This window comes from Grus americana, chromosome 1, assembly GCF_028858705.1.
Source record: "Grus americana isolate bGruAme1 chromosome 1, bGruAme1.mat, whole genome shotgun sequence".
Taxonomy (NCBI): Eukaryota; Metazoa; Chordata; class Aves; order Gruiformes; family Gruidae; genus Grus; species Grus americana.
The window spans coordinates 28,963,953-28,975,620 of record NC_072852.1 but is presented as its reverse complement, the minus strand read 5'-3'; the positions used below and the strand labels follow the sequence as shown (position 1 = coordinate 28,975,620).

At 37.2% G+C, this 11,668-nt stretch overlaps 1 protein-coding gene across 4 annotated transcripts in view; it reads right to left on the bottom strand.

Annotated features, from left to right (window-relative positions):
- Positions 1 to 2,230: 2,230 nt before the first annotated feature.
- TFEC (transcription factor EC) overlaps positions 2,231 to 11,668 on the bottom strand; it is a 71,474-nt gene continuing 62,036 nt past the window's right edge. For all 4 annotated transcript variants that reach the window (XM_054813001.1, XM_054813002.1, XM_054813003.1 and 1 more), the window contains 2 exons: positions 8,054 to 8,201; positions 2,231 to 7,147 (listed from right to left, as the gene is read on the bottom strand). In XM_054813001.1, the coding sequence (XP_054668976.1) occupies positions 6,767 to 7,147; positions 8,054 to 8,201 (529 nt within the window). In that variant the 3' untranslated portion in view covers positions 2,231 to 6,766. The remainder of the gene's footprint in view (positions 7,148 to 8,053; positions 8,202 to 11,668) is intronic.

Here is an 11,668-nt window from a genome sequence, read left to right as displayed (position 1 = left end):
TGGCCTGCGCTGGGCTTTGGCTACCCTCTCGTTCAACCCCCCGTCAGGGTGGGTGGGAGGAAGCCTGGGAGGTCTGCAGAGGAGCTCGAGCGCATTGCCAAATCCTTGCTTGCTGTCATGGGCAACCAGATGGTGTAAGCCCAGTTTTGTACTTAGGGATTTTGAACCTGTTAGGTGTTAGCAGGGTTGCAAGGTGACCACACTCTGTATTTGAGGCAGGGTGATTAGGAGATCTGTGCCAGCTCTGAGGAAGAAATCCAGGCGGAAAGTGGGATCGGGGAGAGGTGTCCCTCCCTGGAGAGATGGGAGGACGGGGCTCACCCCCAGAGGCTTTGTTCATTTGACTCTGCCAGTGGTGGGACTAGTTGCAGAAAAGAGCGATTGCCATCACTGCCGTCTGCATTGCACAGACACGTGGACCTGGGATGCCCCTCAGGTGTCGTCGGGGAGTGACTTAGGGCACATTAATATTACGTGCTTGAGCTCCAGAGGTTTAAAAGAGAAATTAAATTTCTAATCCAAGGAGTTATTTTTTAAAATGCAAAAGCATTTTGAGGGACCCATTACTTTTTGAATGGTTCCTCTTTTGCAAACACAATGCCCATCTAGGAAGGTTTACATTTTGGTTTCAGAAAATTAATAGATGTAGTATCACTTGAATCAAGGAACTTCACAGAAAACACTGTTTATTGCCTCCTTTCACAAAGGGAAGTTTCCAACATTAATGTATCTGCTAATCACAGCTATCCGTGATGTAGCTTTCTGGATAACCTAGCATGCACACACACCAAAAAAAAAAAAAAATCAATAAGAGAAAATTAGCATCTTAAGTCCCACCTAGAAATCAAAGGGAAAAAGATTGTAAGTCTAGGGTCTAGGTGCTGATGCAAGTACTGCTAGGTTTTCCAAGGCAGTAATATGATTAGACTAACTGGCCATCCAAATCTTTTGAGATCTACCCTGATACACTGCTGTAAAATAGGAGAGAGAAAATAAGAGTCATGAAATTTTCTGAGGAAACTACATGGCAGGTAGAGATGCCAGCATACTAAAGTGGATGAATGAAATGAATGGATTAGCCATGATCTTAGCACTAAGTACATAGGTAGAGGGATCCTATTTGGGGGAGAAATGCAATTTGGAAAGTAACTGAGGTGATATACCTCAATGACATTTGAAAAAAAATAATGGTTATTTCTTATGATTTGGGGCATTTCCCCTTCTTATACAAAGTGTTGTCTATCAAACTCATAGGCATATGAATCTCTTTGACTATACTATTGTTCAATCTGCCTGTTCATAACTCAGCCTCTTATTCCATTATAATGCATGAATGATTCACATGCACTGTTTCCAATCCACTTTTCCTATCTTGTGAAACTTTTTAACGAAATGTTAGCATTTGCAGGCACCAGATGTTTTGACATAAGGAGAAGCAATATGTAAATTTTAATCCATGCTAGGAACAATAGCCTGGAGGCACCTTTTTCTTATTACATGAATCATATACTTAACCACAATGTGGTGGATTATATCAAAATCATCACCACCCTGAATATAGAACACTTGTCTTGTGGTTGCCAATTAATGAAACTGATATATATTTAACTTGATGGGTACCAGTGATTTAACCAATAAGCCTTAGCATACTTCACTGCTGCAGCCTCCTTTATAATTAGACTTTTGGTCTGATCGTTATCACAACTTCATACGTTTTCCTCTAATCTCCCACTGGCTGTCAGTACAAATGATGCTGCCATTAAATCTGTTTGTCTGTCAATTGCAAACATCACTACTTTTAATCAAGCAGTATATCACACAGTGCTCTTCTAATCTGTCAAATAACTTTTGATTTTATTTTCTGATGCTGTTTATTTAATCGTTAAGTGTCTGAGTCTGCAACAGGCTGAGCATTGCCTTTCTTCAAAGTGAACTGAGGGCTCAAGTCCCTCACAAAGGAGCTGAGTACCTTTTATGATCAAATCCTAAGTGCATAATAAATATGTAAAAAAGCAAAGCTTCTTTCCATGTCTAATCACTGAACTTTAAATAATATTTGTAATAATATTCTGTTTCAATACTGATAGGGGTGTCTTAATAATTTGATGAAATAAAGAGCCCAGAGAACATCTTTATTACAAATAGAATGTTTATCTGATGTACACAAACAATGAGCACTATTTTACATGAAACAATGAACTATTACAAAACTATAGCTGAAATATATATTACTACTCAACAACTTTTGCATCATTTCATGCACAGAAAGCACCAAATATATTCTAAAGAAAGCAGCACTTTTGATATTAGGAATTCATAATGCAATCTGAATCCTTACTTAATTCATTAAGTAAGAGTATCTTTTAGTGCCAAATGCTACCTAATTATCAGCTTTAAAAAAATGTTTTACATCTTAAAATACAATATTCTGTTTATCCTAGATTGTCTGGGGAACATCTAGTACATTAAAAGGTTTTTGTAGAGCTTCTTAGTGATTTAACTGATATCATCATGCCTGCTAGCAATTTTGCAACATTCTGAAAACACTTTCCATAAATCAAAGCCTTAGCAGCAGGAATAAGCAGATGGCAGGAGACCATATTAAAGAATGTATCAATTATTTTTATTAATGGGAGGCTACTGGATCATGATGTATCATAATGGACTAAATGTTTAGCAGTTGTGAAGTGTTTTGTCTGTTAGGTATCTATCTCAGATGTTCTTAGCGGATGTTATTATATTGTCTTGTGATGGCATTCTTTGAGGGACGGGATAGTGAAGTTTCACAAGGGACATATAATGAGATGTTTTAATTTCAGTCCTTTAATTGTATTCATATAATAAACATAAAATACCAGCATGTATAAAACGTAATTTTTAAAAGATTGCATGTACAGTGCGTAATAAAGTACATTCTGTCTGCATACATTGACTTAGAAAAACAAGATACTATATGGTTAACAATGAAAAATAGCAATTATTATAAAAATATTCTACAGTCTCATAATAGTAATGTAAATGCCTTTACTTATCTAAGAGACTTAACATAATTTTAAATTACAATAATTTTACATCCTCCATTCATATATACAGCCCTATTAAAGTCAAAAGGTATTACAATAACAATGTTCTTATTAAGATTAAATGACTGAATTAGTTATTTTACTATATAAAGCAAATGTGTTCCTGTTTGTTAAAACTGTTTGCACTTACCATAGCTTTTCACACTATCCACGCTATGCGCAACGAAATAATTTAGGTTTCTGTTCTTAGTATAGTATCTATATCCATTTCATGAATTAAACAGGATGTTAATACTTCAACTCCCTTTCCTTTTGTGTAATTATCAGTCCACTGTTTTGTGTAGTCTGCAGGAATACGTCCACCAGCTTTGAACAGCTGCTACTGAAAACAAGCAAGAACTCCTCGTGTAATACATCTTGACAAAAATAGCCAGTTCCCCTCACCCCCTGCCCTGCCTGAGGTTAAGCTCTGTAAGTCTTTAAATTCGTTTCTAGGCCCAGAGCCACAGACATATTATGCATCTCTTTAATGAGATTCCATTAAACATATCTCTGTAGGAAATAGCTAAGAAGTGTATTTCGCTTGCACCACGTTTTAGTCCAATAAAACTCACATGGACAGCAAAGAAATTCTGCCTGAGGAAGGACGTCTGGATTTGTCCCTGTAGTCACGAACTCCCTTTCCTCTGTGCCAGCCGGTAGGACCATGCTCTGCTCTGCTCTGCTCTAACAGTCCTCTCAGCTTCACAGCAGCCTGGTCAAACCTGGCGTGGGAGAGGGAGTGCTTACTCCAGAACCTCTGGGATATGGTTACCAGCACACCCATCTCCTAAGTGCTTTCAGTACCACCTCTTTCTCCCCAGAATGTCCTAGATCACTGTTTCTTTCACCCTGCATCACCACTTAATTTCAAGAGTGATGCTGTAATACAGGTTGTAGTTATTAGCTAAAATACTAATTACGATGATTTCCTACTAGAAAAAAACGTAATGGTAGTGAAACAGCATTGCTGTAATACACACCTACAGGTATGGATACATTTAGTGTTTTGGGCAAGGGGGTTGGGGATTTTTGTGTGGACGAAGAGACCTTGACTATGTTTAATGATAGATGCAATATGGTATATTGCAAAAGAAGCATTCACTACCTTCTGTTAAGTTTCTCATGCAGGAAGAGGAAAAAAATCCGATGCTTCAGACTGAAGCAATTGTCAGAAGAAGGAAAATCAACTTTAAAACATTTAATGGATGCACTATAATGTTTTTTTAGAACAGTGCTTATAAAAGTGATGAAATTCAGGATATTTAAAGTCAATATAGTTCAGAAGTATGGTCTAACTCCCATGCAAAAGTTCAATGGGAAAATCATGTAATACATTCATATTTAATTTCTTTTTCTCCATTATGAGCAATCCACACTGGTGTATTTAAAACTAATGTAGTAGAAACTGCAGTACAAGGACAAATGGCATTTGATATCACCCAAGTATCCCCTTCTTTCATCAGCTGAAATGGACAATATGCATCCTACACTAGACATAATGTGGGCATAAATGTTACTTTTAATTCATCATATTTTGTATTCAGATGTCAATATTAGCTAGTCTTTGGCAAAACTACGACAAAGTGGTTCCTCTTCTAATGAGCTTAATTTATAGAAGCACTTCAATTAAAATGCTGATCAGTTCTATGTTCAATTACCTTTGGTTAATACTCATTTGTCTTTCCATTCCTTTCTTCCATGCTAAAAAATAAAAAAGAAAATGACCAGAAGACTATTTGTTGTTGCTATTATTTTTAACTGTGCAGTGGAAGCATATCTTAGCCTCTTCTGAGGGTCACGGGTTGTCGGACCCCACACATATACAAAAAGAAGATCAGTTCTGCTCTGTTCAGCTTACATCCAAGTAGTTTGCATAGGCTCATAGAAATCCTTGAGTTACCTAAAAACATAAATATTCTTCTAAAATTGGATACTCCATCATCTTTTGTAGCCATCTGGATGTAATTTATTATCCCACTGCTAACTTTCCAATTAAGAAACTATTGTGACACTATCTGGGTTGGTCAGGAATGGGGTATGGCCCTGGAGGAACACAAACCTCACAAGGACTGTGAGGAGGACCCAGGTACCAATAACAGAAGAGGCAATAGGAAGAAACAATTGCTTTGTTCTTGGATAATATGTTTAAATATGTCTAAAACATTAACTCAAACAACAATCCATTTTAATCTCTTCTTCCTATTTCCAATCCTGTGACACTTCTGGGGTGTGAGGCAGGCTCAGTGACAGCAAAATTAATACACACTTTTGAAACATATTTTGAATAATTAGAGAACTCCCTAATGTGATCTTTTGGCTCTGGTTGAGGAAGAGCTACAAAGAACCTGTGCCAGCTTATTTTCCAATGTATTAATATTACAATTAGAATGATTGCACTTAATGTCCTCCAGGAACATACATCACTCTCCAGAATTTCACTATGTATAGAAATGATATGCCTTCTACCTGCCCTCAAACTGCCAAGCCTTTACTGAGTCATCAAAACACATTTTCTGAACGCCCCCTCCTAGCAAGCTAGTTATGAGGAGCAGTGCATCACATCAACACTTCTGAATATCCCCTTTGGTTTGAAAAGTCTTCCTTTTCAGCCTTTCTGTCATGAATCCAAAGCCAAATTCGAAATTAAATTATCTTTGTTTCAAGTGTATGCAATGAGAATCTTGTAATTTCCCTCCATTTCCGAATGGATCAAAGGTATGAGTACGGATAAAGTAGAGTCCCTTTGGAAAAACCTTATTGTGCTGCCAAAGGACACTGAAAGTTGTCCAGAAGCACTCTGTTGTGTCTCTGAGCTCTGATCTCTTCCACACAAAAAAGGACACAGTTTTAATATTCTTGGAATAAGCAGCTGACATAGCACTGTTACCAATAGTGCTTGTTTTTAATTGTGCTAATTGTAACACGGAATATCTTTGTGGAGTCTTGTACCTCATAAAGTCTTTCTGTTGAAATGCCATTTCTTTTTCTGTCTGAGTTCCTTTGAGTGTCATTATGTTAGTTTCCATTTTTCTTTTGTATCATTAAAACATATATTAAAAGTCTGTTCTTTTTCTACAAATGAAATTTTTAAAAATGGAATTCCATGAAAAGCTTAATGGATTTTCTCCTTTTAAAGAGAAGCCTACGCCGTTTAAATTTCATGCTCACTTCACTTGTGCGAAAGCATTACCATCTGTTCTTTCAGATTTAAAAATGTGTAACATCTCTATAGTTCCCAGCTTAAATAGTTCCCTGTTGCTTCACGTTTTGTAGAATTTTTAGTTATATAAAAAAGAGAAATTAAAAAATGACTAAAACTCCTGTTTATAGCAGAGAATAGTGAATGCAGATTGAAGTGAGGGTTTGAATACACTTTTGTAGCTTGGGTATTCCTTTTGCAGTAACCATTTTGATAGCGCTGTAAAAAAGTCATGGAACAATATTAAAAACATTCCCAGTGAACAAAGATTTGTGCAAATGTCAGCTGTGAACAGAGAGTGCGAATTTGGGGCAAAGTGATATGAGTTGGTGTCCATCTCATTTTCCTGTGAAATAAGGGCTGATTTAAACCCTTGTCACGTAGTAACTTATCTTCACAGTAAGTCTCCTTATTTATATTTAAAATAAGCACAAACACCATGTTTACGTTCAACTCAGTCTTTTAGCAAGTGGATTAGAGAAGTACGAGGCCCTTTCTGCTTTTATAAATCATCTCCATCATCTGTGCTAAAGCTGCTTCTCCTGCTGCTCTCTTTCGATGCAGCGGGGGACGCGGAGGACAAGAGTGGGTCTGTTCCAAATGGCGACACCGTGTCATCCAGTAAAATTTCCTCTAGCCGTTGCTCTTCTTTTAGAGCTGCGCTGAAGGACAAATCCGTGAAGTGTGAAAGTGGATCAGAAAAGGCTGTAGATCCGTCGCAAACATCAGGATTTGGTCCATGTGCCAGAGGCATTTGTTGAGAGTAGTCTACAGAGTTCTCCTCTGGATAAGACTGTTGCTTGATGACCTGTGCAGCTAAATCGACAGCACTGAGTGAAGACATGACTGGAAGGCCGTGTGCACGTGCCTGGATCTCTAGTTCCTAACATTTCAAACAAAAACAATTAGATAATGACTTTAAAAGACAAAGCAGTGCATTCAGAACTATTGCAATAAGTATATGGATCATATATACAAATTAATATTACCTTTTGTCCAGTTGTGAGACTACATTTTAAAATACGAAATTGTTAATCTATGAAAATTTGCCACTCGAGTGTTTTTATTTCCCCTCCTGTTGTTAAGCAACTGTCCTACGGGAACATAAGAGGTAGGACAGCCTCTCTAAAACCATTGCGTACTGAACTCAATAAAGGTGACAGAAGAATGTTGCAACTTTCTAGTTTGTTATCTGCTGCTATCCAGAGAAACAGAAAATACTTTATTTGATGATGCTTATGTTCTACAGATAGATGTGCAAATCACCATACATAAGATGGTTGATTTTATGTCTGCCTGTCTCATCTTCATATGTGTCTATATTAAAATATTGCATTTCAAGCCATGTAGGGCCATATTCTGCTGCTTCATGGCACAAGCAGATATAACGTGGCACATTATACCCAAGGAATTGCAACATGTAAAATGGTTACCAAGGGAAGATGAAAATACTGAAGGGAATTTTGAGTCCAGTATTGATGTTTGGCGGCAGGGATATGCTTTTTTGCTTCCTTTTTTGTCTTTCTCTGGCTCTAATACATACATAAGGAAACTGTACAAATACTTCATTAACTTTCCCTGTATTCCTTTATGTAAGGTCTAATTATCAAAGGAATTTCCTAGAAATCTAAAAAAATATCCTCTCCCCAATATATACAGCAATAAATAGGGAAAGCCAATTCATTTTTAATAAATGCCATTTGGGGAAAAATTATATAGATTAATAAAATTTGATGAGGGATAAGTACTGAGACAGCTTTGTAGTTCATGGCGACGCTCTTATACAAACCTGAATTCGGAGTAGAAGTCTTCTGTTAGCATGCTCTAATTTCTTCTGCCTGTGTTCTAATTCTCTGGCTCTCTGTTGTTCTTTTTGTAGCCACTTGATGTACTCCACTGATGCTTTTAAAATAGTTCCTTTGTTCCAGCGCATATCACTGCAGAATGTAGAGATAACCTTTTCACAATTGTGCATGTCAGCAGAATTCATAAGAACTTACAAAATCTTTTACATTAATATGAAATAATGATTTACATGACTATTATTCACTCTTAGATATTATTGCTTCTGAATGGAAATTTTAATAGAATAGTTAAGAAGCCCTTATATAGTAAAATTAATCCCAGAATGAAAATAAGTGTCAAAAGAAAGTAATAAAGTGACTTTTTGTGGGAGAGCTAAATGCAATATCATGATTCTACCATTACAGTTTTTATATTTTTAGTGAAAATTGCTTTTATTATTAACTCTAAGATTAAAATCTATGTTCAGTATTTCTGCATTAATGAACTAGGAAATATACATTACTGAGGACTTAAGCCTAAATTTTTAAAGATCATTTTGAATATACTACTCCTTTTACCTGACTTACTAATGAGGTTGCTTTTATGCTTGTTGAGAAAAAAATGGTCTGTGTGAATGCCACTCCTCATTGATGATAGACCAGACAAATCGCACTTTGGTAACCATAATGGCTATGGAATGACAAAAATCCTGTTCAAAAATCTTGAAACAATATAAACCAAGTTAAAATCCACAGCTACGTGCAGACTCCAACTCAAAATAAAAGCCTTGCAAAAAGATAAGATCAAACCTGTCCATCATTCAGGAAATCATGGTTTAACTTCCAGCTTACAAGCAGTCTTACTAACAACAGTACACTTGTTCAAATGTATCTGTTCAAGGACTTTCATGTACCCCTTTATCAACTTTCCATCTATTGCTTTATGTCAGGTCTTGGAGGCCTTGGAACAAGAATGGAATTTGTTGAAAATGTTTTATTTCTAATAAAGTTCAGTATTTTATGATACAGGATGGGCCCACTGCATTAAATATACAGACAGAAGGGTTTATCCAAACTATCCACTTCACTGTAGGCTTAGACCGAGCAGAAGATTGGCAGAGGTTCTGGTCAACCTGAGAAAAAAAAAGCTATTTAAACCAGTAAGAATCTGAGGTTGGGAGTGACAAGTAACCACCTTAGTGCATTTTTTTTAGTACTTATTCCAAGTACATATACTTATATGCTGGCATTTATAGAGTCAAAAAAATATAAATTATACTCCAGTCAATCATCGCTTTCCATTATTCCTTGGTTGCTTTGGTTAATGAGACTCGCTCCTACTCACATGCTCATCTATGGTGAGTAAAACAGTAAAACTGTGATGTGGAGTGGATTTATGGCAGAAGTGTCTATGCTCTACATTCAGCCTCTCAGAGTAAGGGGCTAAGGATCCTTACACCCTCACCAGACAACTAAGCACCCTTAGAGACTTCCATCGAGGCAGTTGTCTTTCTACTGAATGTATAGGGCAGAAGCCAGGCAGGTCAGGATTTGGGGACCCAGACCACCTGGCCTTTCCTGATGCATTATACTAGGGATAAAACCTCATGGAGTTGATAGCTTTAAAGATGCTCAGAAAAATATGCAAAATTATTTTTGATAAAGCATCATAGTGTTTAACCATATCCTAGAATTTAGATCATTTGCCAGAGATTTGGGACAACCACCCTTTTGATCAGAAAGGGCTTGAATTCACATCTCTATCCTCTCCGGGCAGCAAACAAACTGCGGGGCTCCAGCACACTGGGACCTCTCCTTGTCTCAGTGATGTGGACCAGGAATGCACAGCTTTCAGGATTAGAAGGTGAGGAGGTCAGAGAGAAAATAATTATTGTCTCAGACCCTGCTGTCTACAAAGCCAAAGCATCAGAGACTGCTCACTGAAGTGGGTATGTATTCTCATTTAGACCATCCCTGGTCAAAAAAAACTAAAGCAGAGGTGGGAGTGGGAGGGAGCCAAGAGCAGAACCTATTTCTCTCATGACAGCTGAATCATCTCTTGGAAGCTCTTCTGTCTCCTCCTTCCTCTCCTTGTAGTTCTTGCCCAGGTGGGAGGACAGAACATTTTCCTGCCAGCACCCCATGGACTCCCTTCTAGGAGAGGAATTTCTCCTCACCTATGGGATACCTATGTTCAAACTGTAAAGGTTAAGGAAGTTTTTAGTACACTTATTTTCTGGACAAATCTTTGACTTCCATCACCACATTACAATCTTGTTTTCTTCAGACCTCTTTGGAAAGTTAGGTAAAATACTGAGAGGTGCCTATTTACACCTGAATCACAGCAGACTTTGAAAGCCACAGAGGTCCCTGTCCATCTACACCAGAACACTCCTGAATAAATAGGAGCAGCTAAAGTTAGGAGGACAACAACATTTCAGATGGGAAATCTCCACTGCCATCCCAGATATGAGCTATATGTGCTATATATAGCTCTGGATTATGGCAGGATTTTGTTTAATTTCAAGTGAAAATGACTGATTTAGGACATTTTTGTGGCAACTTTGAAAAGTGCTACGGTAATAAGAAAACCTATAGCATAAACTCTGGAGAAACACAAACTGCCTAGGCAAGGAGGGTCAGCTCTTCCTGGCATGTAATTAAGACAAAACTAAGCCAGTTTTGGACTGATGGTCTGAACAAAAAAATGTAGCACTATGAAATCAGAAATTAATCCATGGCTGGCAAAATGAAAATCATTAAGACATGTAACAGCAGAAGAAAAATATGCCTATATCACATATTTGGCAAAAAATTCATAGTGATTTCACAAATGATTTCATGTCAGTTATAAAATGTTATGAATTTAAAATCAAATTCAGACAAAAATCTTTTTGGTTAATTTTTCTGATTGATATATGAATAAGCCACACATTCATGACTGTATTTGAAATCCTTTTGTCATGAAATTCATTCATGTTACACATAATTGACAACCTTTGTGATATTGTCTTGATAGTTTGAATTTTTGTGTACATGGTAATGATGTTTTTTCTCATAGGTTGAAATAAATCTTCACTGGAGGGCTAATTCCTGGATTCAAACTGCCAGAGAGATGGATCTGGTCAGCTTCTGCATGTGGCAATATTTACAAATTTGAGAGGCAAAACTATAATGGAGATCTAGGATGAAAATGCTGTGGTTACTATCATCATTTAAGAGACTGTTATTTTATGTGTATGTGTTTGTGTGTGTGTGTGTATCCCACATATCCTCTACAACTTGACTGATACATACATATACTGTTCGGTGTCTTATTAAATGAGGAATATTGAAATTAGATCTTCCAATGTTTGAAGGCAACGCAGCAAAGGATCAGCTGGTGACCTTAGAAGTCAATATGTTTTTCACTCCATGTTTCTCTATTTATACCAGACGCAAAAGAAAATACCGAAGATGTCTGTGCTGGTTCTGCATCGCAGACACTCTCCATCTGTTTTAGCCCAGAGCATCATACAGAAGTCATAGGACAGTACTATGGAGAAACAGAGGCTCTATGCAGATGTGCAAGGTTGGAAGAGTAGCAATATTACTAGTGATGATGGAGGCAAACAGGGGGA